The 16,605-nt window shown below is 37.1% G+C and overlaps 1 protein-coding gene across 1 annotated transcript in view; it reads right to left on the bottom strand.

The window, feature by feature from the left end:
• The window catches only part of LOC109465241 (disco-interacting protein 2 homolog C-like), a 63,422-nt gene that overhangs the window by 34,392 nt on the left and 12,425 nt on the right, over positions 1–16,605 (bottom strand). Inside the window, 2 exon segments of the mRNA XM_019762386.1 lie at positions 1,187–1,297; positions 5,370–5,558. Of these exon segments, the coding sequence (XP_019617945.1) occupies positions 1,187–1,297; positions 5,370–5,558 (300 nt within the window).

Here is a 16,605-nt window from a genome sequence, read left to right as displayed (position 1 = left end):
GAAAAAAAAATTAATTTTCCAATGCTTTATGAAAAATATCATCATGATTTTCTCACACAAATTAGTCATTTACCCAAATATGTTTTTAAAACCTTCCTAAACATTATTATACATATGTAAATATTTCAACATCCATCCCAAACTTTCTTTGAACTTTTTAGAACTTGTATATTGTATTCAAGTTTCAAGTTGATGGTTTTAACGTTCGACATTTCTTTCAGCACATTGTAACAATCCGTTATCATGCCCTGAGGCTTTTTAAACAAAGGTCAGTGGGAAGTTTCTCCCTACTGATTCTTGTGTTTCTAATTAAAACATGTTTGATGTTTCCATTTAGAAAGGCAACTTTCAGATATACAAACACGTGTCTGGGGACTGGTTTCAGTTTAAGAAGTGTGGTGAAAAATCATTATGGATAACAGCTGAGGGAGGCATGCTTTTAAACATACGTATTGACTTTCAATTACACCAGAATGCATCAATCAATGTAAATCCTAGGGAAACAATTTTCAACCGAATACTTTGCATTAGTTCAAGGACGAGGCCTGTTGAACTTGAAAACTTAAGCACTAGCCAGCACCCAGAAAGTCCAATATAAGCAAAACCTTCCCAATGGCAGACTTCCAACTCAAACAATAACAGTGCTAAACCAACTGGACTACCAAGTACTACCATTTACCTACTTGGGTCACTTCAAGTGTACCCTGAAGATGCACACAGTCGCTGACATTAAAAGAGCCACCTAGCTTTTGCCTTCTTTATTGCACGTCACAAGAACACGTTTACATTCACAATTTTCATCAAACATCACACATTGACATGGCCTTATAGCAGGAAACAAGAAGAAAGAAAAAAAAGAAATCAGAGTTTTCAGACTTCCAGGAAGTATGCAATCCTTGGCTTCCTGAATTCCCCCATGGCTCTCAGCCAGATTCTGAAACATTTGACCTCCTGTCATTCTGCCTGTCAATCTTCCTCCACCCCATGCTGTCAACCTACTTTGGACAAAAAAATACACAAACTCACAACTCAGCCACCCAAAACAATACTTCCGTACCTGCTCCAATTGTACAGGACCTTCTGAAAACAGCAGTCATCAATAACCAGACCCCTCCGCAGAGATTGGAAACACCACAACTGAATATTTCAGGAGCGCTATCACAGGAAGGTTCCGCCCTTGACTCACCTGATCGGTATCTCTCGTCCCGATGATCGTGTCGACCCCGGCGTCTGTCCCGCCGGCGCTGCGCCTGGGACTGGCGCTCGTTGCCATGGCTACTGCCGGACCCGCCCGAACCTGGAGAAAATAACACAACATGGGAGAATTTAATGACCTGAATATAGTAACCGAACAATGATAAATAATGTACTAGCTTTTCTATCTTATTCTTCTTATCATCATTTTTTTATTGCCTTTTGGTATTTATGGTTGAACAGCATAACTCAAGAAGCTAAGATGCACTGTTAGGATATTCAGTATATGGTTTGGTCTTATCAAAGAAATGATAACATTTTGGGCCCCCTAGCAACGGTACTGCATATGTCCAGTTTTTGATCTTTTATTGCATGTGCTGTAGATGATATATTTCCAGTACTGTGGTAGGATTCTTAGGTTTATGAGCAGGATAGCTTTTAATGTTACACGGATTTCTAAGATTTTTGGAGTTTAGGAAAAGTACCAAAGGAAATAGCATCAATGACATCTCATAGCAGAGCATGTGATGTTCTGCACATATGTAACATTGACCCATATGACACATAGAACCTCAATGGTATCACTGTATCAGATCATAGTGTTCTCACCAGCTTCTGTTTCATAGGAGTTCCATTTAGATCAAACTACTGCTATATGTAGCTTTGTGTAGTCTACAGCCAAGCTTTAAATGCTTTTTCAAAATACTGTAACAGTCTCTTTGCATTTATTTCAATGTGCATGTGTTAACTAACATTTATGTCACAGTCTGCAAGCTTATCTTCATAGGTCATCAACAAAATACCCTTTAATAATACTGGTAGCTGATTTTCATGATAACGAACAAAAACGCATCTTAATGTTATTCATCTTCCATAAAAATGTAGTCTGCATTTTTCTCGATTTTCCACAACTGTACATAAAACCAAAATCCATAAACCAAATGAAATTCAAAAATATATCAGGTTACGAAATAATGGGGGGAAATTTTGGACGTCCCCCAGTCCCCCTTCTAAGGTACAAAATTGGAATAGTCCTTAAAGACATGTTCCTTGCTGCTTGAGCATTCCTTCCTTCTACTGGCAACTACAGATGCTAGTCCTATCAGGACAGCCCAAGTATCAAGCCAGATTTTGTTGCTAGATACAAGTATGTAAGATTAGCTGCTGGTATTGACTTTGTCGCACAAGAATAGACGATGGAAAGAACAACTGGCCAGGGGCCAAGTGCAGAATATGGGCGTCGGCCAGCGGTATTATCTCTCCTTTTCTATCAGCTCTTACCGTGAGGTAACCTCTCACATGATACCATTATCTTCTCTCACACAGACACGAACATACGATTTATTGTCCTTATCCTCCCAGGCTCACGTGTGCCATAAAATAAGGCTCCCTGCGACATAGACGTTTATGTGCAGAGAAATCCTTTACAGCTTGTATGGCCTACAGATACTCCTGCATTGGCCCCATGACATACATTCGCACACTGTGACTGTGCTATGAAGCTAAAGAAAGATTTTGTGGACATGCAGGGTTTATGTGAAGTGCCTACAAATTCAACTCGCTACGTACATGTTGTACGTATGTATAACATTCGGCAATGCACATTACATGAACTATATCCTACCAACATAAGAAGACAGTTTAAAACTCTTTACAGAATAGTTATGACAGACTATGTGGAAGAATAGCTTTAGAAGAAGGAATTCTCACCTAAGCACGACAACATTTTCCTGTCTAACAGGAGAGATGAACTTCAACTTGTCTCCAGTCTGCCATCTTTGAACCAGACGAGCCAGGGCTGACCTCTAACCCCTGCCTACATCACAGGTCATGTCTGACATATCTAAGCCGGCCTAACAACTGGGAAACATCCCGATGGCCATTCCAGATCACAGTTAGAGCACAGCAGTGAGCTCCCGGCTAGTATGCCCAGTGGCAGGCACTGTCAATCTTAGCATACAAATTGTACCACTGCATACACTAGAACTTGTGTCGTCGCAGTTAGTTTTTGCATTGTATGACACTTTATGGAGGAAGAGAAATATTTTTCACATCTAGGTCAAGTAACCAAGATAAGGTCGGAGTATTTGTGATTGATAAATGGCAATATCATGATATACACAGACTGTAATTCCAATAATCTAATTACTTTTATACGTATTTCTCCTTTTCATCCAGTAAAATTTCATGATGGATTGAATCATTGATGCTAGGTTACTGACTAAAATCCTGTTCTGAATAGAATAAATTGATAGCTTGAAATATATGACCACTATTTTCTATATCATTTTTGCAGTTTTCACAGTGATCTATCCACCATGAATTGTTGGCACCATAAATACCTCTCCCATTTAACAACTACAGTAACAGTTATTCAACCGCAGATTTACAACAGTGAAAACCTTCCTTTCCCTCCTACCACAAAATAAAACCACCAGGAAAGTAAATCAATCTCCAGTACCCCATGTAAGGACTACGATTGTCTCCCCTGTACAGATTCATTAACAGAGGAAGTCAGACACACGCCAGACTACAGCAGGAATTCTACATCAGTATGACCTTGGGCAGCCATCTTGAAAACGTTCTGTTATCTTGACAAGTATGAATGTTCATTACACATAATACCTTTGAAGTCCAAGTTTAAATTTATAGCTGTATTAAGGTTGAGGTGTGATAGCCACTTCTAAATCAATGCAATATAAATAGTTGCTACAACTGTGTCCCAGTCTAGAGGTTATAAGTTCAGGAGTATCACGTAGAAATTAACATTCTTATCGCTTCCCAACACCTTTCACATTTCACAAAATGCCATTATGCGTCAGCCCAGAGAAATAAAAAAACCCGCAGAGAAATTTATAACCACAGGAATACATTTCCTGGCACGCTAAAATACTGCAAATCATTTTTAATGTTGTTGCCCTACATTCTTTCACACAATATATCATGAGAAAACAATATTTCATGACTACCTCATTTGTAGTTTGACATTTGAACGGATATCTTTAGTGATTAATAAAAAATTGTCGTATTTGCAAAAAGAAAATCGGTTTTCCAGTAGTGCTTTTGTAGCAACTTGGTTGGATTGCAATTAACAAATTAATTTGATTAAAAAAAGCTATTCTAGTGTTCTACGTCAAATCACAGGATCCATGAATGTTATTTTGCTGACGTATCCTGTATTGCTGACCCTTTCAAAGGGAATGGATGGATATTTTTAGGCCATTATAATTTGATTATCTGTTCATCATGTGTGTGAAAGTGAAAAGAAGAACTGTAATGTATAACAGTGTGCCAAATTCCCTTTCACATAATTGATGTTCTGTGGAATGACTTACTAACATTTACTATGTGTTTTTTTGTTCGTTGTTTTACATCAAGATAAGAACATATTGTTGGTGAAGGGCTATTTGTTTGATTTATCATTTTCAAAATCGCCACGACATGAAAATCTGCCATTTATCTATTTCAATAAAAAGACCCATCTGTATCAGTGCAAGGAGGTACCCATTGCTTAGCCTGGGTACCATCCTACTTGTATGCCGGGGCTCCCACACTCGCTTCCCTAAGAAGTACTTCTTAGGGAAGCGAGTGTGGGAGCCCCGGCATACAAGTAGGATGGTACCCAGGCTACCCATTGTTGCTTTCAGACTGATTATTGAACGGTTTCTTATTGGCATTTGGATGTGATCAGAATCTTAACAGGCTGTAGTACTGCCTCTATAAGCTAGGGGGCACTGCAGGATGGTGCCCTGGGCTATTCCATCCTTCATTTCATTCCGTCACTCAAGTAACAAAAACAATACATCTCCCTGTATGGAGTGCAAGAAGGGAAATATGAAGTATTTGGGACATAGACGTGTCAAGGGAAACCATCATGCATTTGACAGAAAATTTGGGGTTTAAGATACATAAATATAGGATAATCATGATAAATATCTGTATCTGTATCTGTATAGCCGGTATAACCGCCTTTCAGCATAACAAACCATCTTCGCAGGCACGCGGAAGCGGCGGCAGCTGGCTACATTACGTGTTACACCTAACCCTTGAACATCTAACTCTAGACATTGTTTAAAGCTATCTAATGACAATGCCCCTACTGTACTTGGTGACAGCGAGTTCCACTCTGCGATAGTTCTAGAAAAGAATGAATATGACAGTGTTCTATGTCTTACCAGCATGTCTGCTTTGCTGTGCTGACTGTCCATGTCTCTGCTGTTGCTGTCTCTGCTGGTTCTGGTGCTGCTGTCTCTGCAGCTCCTGTCGCAGCTGTTCCTGCCTCTGCTGCTGCTGCTGCTGTTGCTGTGCGTACGGAGCCAGGAGCCGCGCCCTCTTCTTCTCAAAACCTTTCTGGGTGATGTCACCTGCAAGGAGAATCAACAAGATAAATCAAGTTGCAAACATCTAGTATGAGACAAGAAACATTTCAAGAATTCCAACTTGTCTCATAAAACATTTTAAACTTAATTCCAGTCATAGATTTTCAGGAAGTATTTTGAGTTTTCGTGACCTTTAAGTTACCCCCATTTCCTGTGTCTGACCTTTTGACTTGTCATTCTGCCTGATAATCTTCCCAATCCACGTGCTGTAAACCTACTACTATGTCCAGACAGACACACAAACCCACAGCCACCCAAAACAATGCTTCCATACCCAGAAGTAATAAAAATGCCTTGAAATACAGCTTAAAAGTAAATTAATGCTCTTTTGAAAGGCTTGACAAGACAATTTGAGCTCCATTCCTTTGAGCAACAAGGGAATACACCAGCAATCCTAACATAATAAATGCGATATGCTGTTGAACATCTCATTTGAACATGGCCCACACTACTGATCATCCAAAAACAAGCATCTAATCATACTGGATCATCCATACATACATCATAGCTCCCATCAATGATATAAACATTAATTTTGATGTTATAAAGATTCTGATACATATCACTGAGCAAGGCGGCACATCTTGTTACCTACGTGTAGCCTCAGTAGTAGAAGAACCGATTTATCATGTCATCATTTTACCATTCATTCAGCTCTGAACAATAACAGGATTGGACATATCTGACACATACCACCTTACAGTCTCACATTCACCCATTAATTAATTAGATTAATATCTATATTTGACACATTCAGGAGTTAGGTAAGCTTGCCAGAGCTTTGATTTGCATATCATAAGATGGTACAATCTTACGAGAGTCATATTTGATAAAACGTACCGTAAGTTTTTATGTTATATCAAATGCTCTGAGAAAATGACACTACAATACATCTCTTTCTGCCTTGTTGCCTTGAAATAAATGCAAAACTGTCTTTCGGTTTATGCTAAAATATTATCTCTTTTTGCCTCAAATGCACAATTGTGTTTCGTTTTGCTAAAATGACATGCAAATTTGTCTTTCCCTTTTTGCTAAAATGACACGCAACAGGACTCAGATTTTCCATCCTTTGAGCAAATAAACAGTCTTTCCTGCAGGGGCTTTTCCCAATTTCCATATTTGGTTATCAGGCCGGTAAGGCTGAACCTGGAGCCAGGGGATTTAGGATGAGGGGTATTTAGGACGGGAAGAAGGGTAGAATACAAATCTCTTATTGTGTAGAGATGCAATTGTGCATCAAGGCATGTACCCAGCACGTACACAGTAGCGATATATCCTTGGGAAAATTGGAAGCTGGAATTCCTGCATGCTTGCGGGTGACTGTGCATACTAGAGTCAGACCACACAGTACTGTAACTCTTAAAACTTTCAGTTTCAAGGTAGTCTTATTCTCAGTTTTCAATGACTATTGTACTATGGAATTGTTTCAACCAGGAATTTAATACACTGCATCAACCTGTCTTTTTCTCCTAGCACCAAATAAAACTGTTGCAATAGTAAAGGAATTGACAGTATAGACAGAGCATGGGCCACAAATATTATCTGGTCTTTGTGCTCTGCGATAAAATCAGCAAAAACAAGGCTCAAATCAATGCACAGATTTGGTGGTACCAAATGTATCAATGGAACAATTTTGCCCAAAGGAAAGAAAATTATATCAGATCTGGACACTACAGACTTATTACATAATCCTCTGGCATTGACTTATCTACTTTCTATTTCTACTCACCCCCTTGCCTGAAATTTTAGCAATACATTTCAAAAGTCTTTGTCTAATTAGTTTTCCTACTTATCTGGATTCAAATCTTTCTTTTTTTTCAAAAATGCCTGGAAGACAAGACTAATGTTTAAAACATTGTATATCGCTATAGATAACTGAAGCCGAGAAAGAATGCCTGCAGCCACAGACCATGATAAGATAGGAACCATCAGTTATTGGTTATCATATTTCAATATCAGCTGGTGCCATATGGACGTCAGGAAGAACTGCATGATGGGTAGGACTGTTCCAACTTGAACCCTTCCAAATTTTTATAGAAGGGCAAACCAAAGAAATAGAAACCACATCTACTTTGTGACCTTGAATTTCAATGAAGGGGGGAAGGTAACCTAAAAGTTGAAGGCTTGTTTCCTTTATTTTTCTTGATGTCTCTAAAAACAAGATGAAACTTTGTATGGCCTAAAAATTAGCATACAGCTGCTGCACAAAAGGTCTCCATACACCATCTGTGCTGGCTGACTAATTAGCACTCATCTCTACATCCCCATGTTCCCACTGACCTACAAAAGAGTGATGACAGCCATGCTAGAAAACCAAGAGAGGAAATACTGTAGATCTTCAAAATATTTTCAGTGTTTTGATGTTTTCGCTGTGAAATCTCAAGGCAAACCTATCGTGCCCACAAAAATTTTCTAGATGTTTTTCAAGATACCATATACTCTTAATTATCATTTTTTTGTCAAAAATATAAGTAGAGACACCATAAATAAAGATATATACAGAGATCCATATATGTAAAACTACCAGTATGAATTGTGGTTGCTCTTAGTATTTATTTCCCACCAATAATTACTTCCGTTATTTAACTAACTGTCCAAAACCGGTTGTGAGGATATTTGTATGAAAACTGTCATCTAGAAAGGATACAGGAACAAGTGCATAACATATAATCATCATAATTTAGGGTATGATAATAAAGGGGTCCCAATTGTTTTTCCATTCACAGGTTTTGTTAATTATGGTTCAAAGATTTTATCTCAAAACTCATACCAATTAAGAACTAGGTCAAATACTTGACACTAGTTAATTGCAGTCATTAGCAGCTATTGTATCACTCCTACCTCATCACTAGTGGTCCTCTTCTTATTAATTAACCATGCAGGCCTTTTAATACAGCATGAAACAACCTCTAATTTACAAAACAATGTAGGACTATCCCAGGGCTACAAAAAATGCATGGGGGGCAGAATGACAGTTTGACAAATCCGTCAATTAGAGTTCCCGCAAGACAGACGTAACGGCTTCTTTGGACATCCGTTTTTTGCGGCGGACGCCTTTTAATGCGTCCAGGGGCATCCAATATATTTTGTATGAAACATCCAATAATAGTATCCAAGTTATATATTTACTAATAATGTGGACACAGTCCAAATTGTTACCTCCAGCGAAGGAGTTATCTTTCTGTGGAAGGGTTCTCAGTCATGTTTGTGTGTTCATAGCTGTAGCTCATGGTAGGTTTCACAGATTTTTATTTTTGGTGTACGATAAGTCTTATCATTCACCAAAAATAAAATAAAAATCTGTAATTAAAAGTTATTGGGGTCCCGATGATGCAGATTGTTTTTATTATATCTGTATTTCTTTTTATTACTAGTACTTAAAATTTGCTTTTTGAAATGTGAGCAATGTCATTTCCAAGAGTTATAAAATGGCTCACTTGTGCATTTTGGTGCGAAGCCAGACTAGAATGTGAAATAAATAGGTGCTGATAGCGAGGATACACATCAGGCTTTTGATTCCGACACTTGAAAAGGGCAGACACTGAAATCACTTAATCAATCAGTCGCCTTTCAAATATCCACCCACAGACAGACCTATTCATTTCAATATGACATACATCTTTGCTCTTTGGTTTTGTCCTTCTCAAAAATCAATAAGGTATTCATATATAACCCTGTGTTATATGCAGTGCCACGCCTTGTATGTCACGGAGCTTATCATCCATTTATAACTTCACCTGTGATATCCTACCTTCTTATACATTCCCTACCATACATTTGTATATACAACATGTATAAGGCCGTGTGAATTCAATTTGTTGGTTTTTAACAATGTTTTAGCATCTGTCTTTCCATCATTTGACGGAATTTTGCTGCTCATTTTCCCTGGGAAGCATGTAGAGTTAGTATAATTTAGGGGGTGAACATCAGAAATTGTGATTTTTCATCTCAAGACCTCATTTTTTTACATTGACCTCTGGCTGATTTTTTCGTTGAAAATGTTTTAAAAAACGATAAAACAAATCACTGTGGCATAACAACATCTACTCCATCTCTACAGGCTACATGTAAGCTACCGGCTTAACTGTGATTACCACTAAAACTCTCCTGCAGATAGTAAAGTACAATGACTATTTTACAGTCCACAAACGAGCCTGCGAAAGACGCAAATAAACTGCAGCTAACTGCGGTGCGGAGGCCACAGTGAGCTGAATGTGTCCACTGGGTGTGATCTGGGTCTACGTAATGAGGCTAGGTTGGATGGACTACATCTAAATCCACATCTGAGCCTCTGTGTACTGTAAATCCTCAAACTTTCAGGGTGGTTTTATTTCATGGTGTGAGGGATATTTTCCCTGTGTTTTAGATTTGTCGTTGAAAGAAGTCTATAATGCAACTTAGTCATAGTACACCTACAAGGAAGGCAAATTTGCAGCGTCATGAATTTGCAATTGGAGGGGTTATCACAAAAATAATACCATTACCAATATAATATGACACTCACACACAGCACAGTTTTATGATTTACAGAACAATTTCATAAACCTTACAGACGTATTCACCATTACGGCATTAGAAACAACCAACTTCATTTTTCAGTTCTCGGATTTTGAATGATAAACCTGAAAATGGAAAATTATCAGGAAAATTGTTCCACATACCGTATTAGGGAGTGAATATAGTCAGGTGTGAGTTTTCCTCTTAGCCCTTTTGTTTTAATCTTGATCTCATGCTGAATTTTTTTAAGACAATATCTGCAAACCAATAAATGAACTACTGTGGCCTAATCCTACATTAGCTACACAGATAATAAAGCAATCCCACAGAACTACAAGCATTTTCTTTATTTGAACCTCAGCCAAATTACATTAAGCTAACACTTTACTCCAAATCAAGGCATCGATGCAAGTGATCCACAATTATTGCATATTTCTGATAATAGCACAATAAATATTAATAAGTCCATCCACTTAGATGACAATAGCCCTAACACCAAACCCCTTGCAGGCACCCCAACATACATGTATATGTGGTGTCCACTGGGTAATGAAGTAATACCTAATATATTCCCAGCGAAGGTTGAAGACGGGGTGAATATTTCTACCAACACGTCCAATTACACGGCTTGGCTTGGGACACGTCCAGGCCAGTAACGCGGCGAACAGCTCCAGAATTTTTATTACAATTACCTTAGCAGAATGTTTATTAGTTTGATCAGAATCAGTTTCAATAGATTCACAAGGAATTCTTACTCCAGCAACTCATTTTCAAATTTAAAAATTTCAGAATCTATACAGTTGCTCGAGTAACAATTCCTTATGTATCTCACTACTTGGATGCCTAACCTTCATCAACATTAGGTATAGATATTAAAATCTTATAGATAATGGCAATAAGCATAATCAACAATCACTTCTTAGACAAAATCATAATTCAAGTTGTTGAATTTTATAAGAGCTACATGTACACATCTATCTGTTAAAATTCTATATTAGTGTACTGTACAATTATTTTTAAGTCTGCAGGATATTGTATGAGAATCTGGCTCTAACCCTTCCCTGACCCCTCCCCCTTAGGGGGTTGATCCCTTGGTAGTAGCGTTGACAGGTGCAGCCTGGGGGGTCTGTTAGGAATGGACACACCACCATTTTTACCTCCAATGTAGAACGACCTCTACATTCTGCAAGACTCCAAATTAAAGGTCACGGGATGAAGAAATTACCTAACTTGGATTTTGGCCAACCAATCTGAGGTTCTATAGAATAAGCAATATTTTGATGAAATTACATAAATTAATTTTATGAAAATTACATAAGGTATCACGATGACGATTATAAAAACATGATGTTACAATAAGCCAAAACAGCAGATTTCCAGCATGAATTTATTCATTTATACTTACAGATTATCAATCATGAAATGTAAGTTAATGCACATATGTATTTTACCATAATTCTCCATCCATATTCAATATTCCAAGTGCATTATTCATATTACAGACTTTTTGGCAAATTGATAGATTTTAAACTATAGCTCTGGAAGAAAATCTCCCTCAACTATATTGTAAAACGATTTTGTTGCTATAGTCAATGTCTTATAAACTGTGACAATTGTCCATAGACAAGGTGTAAGCTCTAGCGCTTGAGAAGCTAAACCTTGTTTTGTCTAGACTGACACATATCCACCCAATAATACGTCATAGGATTTCAGCTGTCAGTGGCAATCTTACTCTACATGGTGATTCATGTCCCTACCACAGTACATGTATGTCTGCCAGGCTGGACGTGGCTAGTCACTCCCGATGAGGATCAAAAATTACTACTAAACAGAAATCATAGCCTTCCTTATCAGATAATATTTATTCCATAATCATACCCTGAAGACTAAATACAAAGAGGATTACATGTGATATGATCGAACTGAGGTGGTAAAACCGTACTTAGTACTCTTCTTTTGAAAAAAGATTAATATTTCTACTTGCTATACTTCACATCTTTGAAATAACAATGAAAATTAGTCTGAAATGACATTTTTATACTGTACATACATTATCATATGCATAGCTATTAGAATACAAGGCATATTGAATATTACGACATATCAAAGATACAATACAAAGCCCAGCATGTACATGTAGCTTTCAACTAAAATGTATTTTGAATACATCAATTTTCATATCAACTGATGAAACTAAAAGGGCTCTCTACATAATAATCTTAACACAAACTGACTGTAGAATTGTAGATCAATAGCTGATATAATCAAACGTGATCCGTCTGTCCGTAGCCTAATCAAGTGTCTGGGACCAGAGACAAATGAAGCTGGTGTACCCAGAGCCAGTCTGTCCAATGTTTCATCACGATTGTATTACAGAACTCAGGAAGATCAAGACCTTGTCAACACTCTTCATTTTGTTGCTGTTGTATATCAACCAGAATATATAGTAGCACAGATGGTAGCAGTGAGCTATATAGTATATGCAGGAGCATTGTGAAGTCTAACTAAGTGGAAGTTAAAATTTGCAGGTATTGTTCACTGCCTTTGTAATTTGAATGTACAAATACCCAGGGTAATCCTTTCTTAACTCCACCTGTCTATAACTGTCTAAAACTGCTTTGAACATGCCTCAAATCAATTCCTCTGGCCAGAATTTTCTATTTTCTATTATTGATCACATGTACAATGGAGCATTGGATGGATCCACATGATTGTAGTGAAAGATATACTGTAGCTACAAAATGTGAGTACCTAAAAGGCTCAATCGTGGGATACTAATTCAAAAATCACATTATATGTGGATAATCCATGTACTGTAACCTCCTTCTGAATACAACACACCTTGCTGACATAGCACAAAAATGCATAAGTGCAGGGCCGGTTTATAAATAATAGATCAAAGCTGTATTGTGAAGAAAATACCATTGCTGCCATGTAATACCAGTTATATACATGTATAACTATTCACATATACAAGTGAACTCAAAATATACACATACACACATACATACATATATGTATATATATACAATGTACACATACACATATACACATTTTGACATTCTAATAATGCATGTCACTTATTAATTCCACATGATTGCCACCCCAAAACCCATACATCCATAACATTGACTACTTGATTTGTACATTAACATCTTTCATAATGCCTTGATTATGATAATTCTTCATTCCAACTCATTCCTATATTCCCCATGAGAAAATAAATGGATACATAATGCAGTAGATAAAAAAAATAATGTTTTAGGCCAGCCCACATGGACCGCTACTGATTCTGGTAGATTGTCCTTGTACAATGTGAATAAACAGATTAACTGTACACATTTTTAGGGGGAAATCCCTACTACTGCAACCCTTTTTTGCCTACTTGAACTTGAATAATAATTCTAATAATCATTTATTACACAACATGAATCATACAAATATGGCAAAATGATGTGCATCCAACGGGAGATGCCATAATTCCAAACAGGGTGGGATAAAATTATGTTATCTGGATATCATAAGTATAGTAAGAAACTAGGACATTTTGGACTTGAATATCTATTTGAAATAAGGAATTGAAAGCATACAGTACAACACAAGAACATATCTTCTGTATTTTCACAAAATATTTTAACCAAAAACTTACAGTATGCTAAAGGTTAAAGTATTATAACTGAATCAGTTATGTACCAGGATGGACATCTCTTGGACTTCTAAGAACCATTTCTAATGAGGTCATTCATTCATTAGGGTGTGGAATTTGGGGTCATTCTGGGTCAGCAACCTTTAAAATTAGCCTACTCAGCTGACTGTCAGCAATTTGAGCATTTAATTAACCACAGACTCAGTTCCCAGACCATAGTATGACTCATGAGTCATACCAAACAAATTACTTCATAACACAGTGCCAGGCAATTCAAAAATTCACTCCAACCAAGAACACTGCAGTACATGTATATGTCAGTGAGGTTTCACACAAAAAAAGTAAAAATAGAACCTGACTCATTGTCATGAAGACATTTTTGAGGAAAAGAAAGAAACAAGGGCTGAATCACTAATGTGACGGGTGGGGTTGGAGAAGGTCATAAAAATCAAAGTAGGGAGTGTCCAATATATGAATGGTGGGAGAGTTGAATACATCTTTAATGTGACATCATTTTTAACAATTGAAGTACATGACAATAACTAAAAAGCTATCAAACAAGACTCAACATAATGCACCAGTAATTGTCTCATGTTAGTTATTGTCCTCTGGAGTGATCGACTCTATTAGAGTTATTACAATAACAATTGTGATGACAATCCATGAACAATTCTGCACTCACAAAAGACCATTAAACCTATTGTTACCACTCATTTAAAACATTTTAGTAAATCCAAGATCTGCATACAAAATCATTTCTGTCTATGGTGGCCAAAGCCACAGCTTCATAAATTAAACAGGTCTACAAATTTCATTTTCTATATACTGTACTGCATTCCAACACTGATTGCAAATTGGCTGGGTTCCAAAGATGACTGAGCTGAAAATATTGGATGAAAATGATCAGTCACAGGAACTCAAAGCCAGGGGAGACATTTTTTTCCTCACATTATGTCCCTATGGAGAACACTAAGTACAGGTAGAGGTAGAAGTAGTGCATTAACAACAGAATTTACTACACCACCAGCATTGCCCCAGAAACCTAACTTCACAACAATATTTCTGGTTTTATTTTTACGAGGAGAAAGAAATCCCATTAGTTTTTAAGACCTTGGTTCTTTCTTTTCACCTTGTCTCCATTTACAGAAGATGCAAAATTTATGCCACCTTTCGTTATCATTCCTGAATCAAGAACATGATAGATTTATAGATAGATATTACAGAAAACCAAATGTTTGGCACATCAGCATTTTGTTACTATGATTCTATCGATTATATTATATTAATCAGAGAGGCATGGGTAATAATATACTCACTCACTCACTCAGTCTCATAGCTAATACAACAAATGATCAAACCATTCTGTACAGTGTTAGATAAAGCACACAAGTTCACAAGATAGCCTGTCAGCCTCCATAAGACTTAAGAGGATCTGTGGCCAACATTTTGGGCATATGTATATTATGTGCTACATTGTATTTCCTGAATATATAGATACATACCAATTTTCTGATCATTTCATCATTGAGAAAACTATACAGAACCAAGACATTTTCTTGAATATCAAAACATGGGAGAAGCCTGCTAGGGAGGCTATGCTGAGGATACAAGTTATGACACTGAATGAATCCTGCTAGATAGGCTATACAGATACCTATAAAGCCTACACACCCCTTGGAGAGTCTGACCTGTCTCCTGCTGGGTCAAACACTTCTCACCACCTCATCTGTCAATCAGGGACACACCAGTAGATATGTCAGGGGAGGCAGCAGCCTTGTAATGTTTTTGTAAGTCCGTTATCAACTTGTATTGTTATATTAATGTATTTTCCTTAGAAGAAAAATGAGAGATAAGATTTTAAAAAACATGCATATTTCCTTCTCTATAACATACGTTGATATTGCATTTGTAAATATGTATTATTTGAACTGAACGTTTATCCTTCCATACATACATAATGTACCAAACATAATGTACTAACCCTTTGCATACTTCTGAAATGACATCATGGACAACTACAGGAATGATTGCACTTTGGACTGAAAACAGTTCACATATTTTCAAATCATTGACTGTTGCCACCTCATGTTTTATTCAATGTAACAATACACGGGGCAAGTGACAATGTCATGTGTCCTGGACTTACAACAAAAACAAAACAACATGTGCTAAATGGTACATAGGATTCAAGGTCAAGTATTTTTACATCGTTTACAACCTTCTCCCAATGGGAACTGTTTTTCACATTTTCTTTTTTAGAATCAAAAGCAAAAATAAATATTGCTAAAATTCCCTAATCGCATAACAGCCTTCTGATACCAAGTTCATGATAGCTTGTATTCAATTCTACAAAAGATCACAGAGATAGAAAAAAAAACTTAAAAGATGGTGAGGTATAAAGTACAATACTTTAATGCTATGGCCAAAAAACAGTTACTCAAGCAACTGGATATGATTTTGATTTTTGGCTATCGTATTACCTGGATGTCTAACCTTCATCGACTTTAATGCTATGCTTAATTTCGAGTTAATCATACAAAGAATACTTGGCAGCTGCAAAATGACATAACCAATCAAAATAAACAGCAACCATACATCATTGTTGTTTAAAATCCCCAAGCACACAAAAAGGGCCACATTTTGTGAGTAGTATTTAGTGGTGTAGACAACCAGGCCTGGCCTGTACAATACAGACAATAGGGTGACCAGCTGTAGTGAATGGACATAACTTCTCCATTCAAGTTGTCCATTTTAACACAATAGCTACCAAAACAAACACAACATTCCTAACTCAAGGCCAAGTTGTGGTGTGTGGGTACTTTGGACAAGTGAGATGTGGAATTTTGCCAGCTGGTGTTACTACTACTGTGAACTCACTGTTTGAAGCAC

This window comes from Branchiostoma belcheri, unplaced genomic scaffold, assembly GCF_001625305.1.
Source record: "Branchiostoma belcheri isolate BF01 breed outbred unplaced genomic scaffold, Haploidv18h27 scaffold15, whole genome shotgun sequence".
Taxonomy (NCBI): Eukaryota; Metazoa; Chordata; class Leptocardii; order Amphioxiformes; family Branchiostomatidae; genus Branchiostoma; species Branchiostoma belcheri.
Note: the sequence above shows the minus strand (reverse complement) of the source record. Positions and strands in the feature narration are given on the sequence as shown.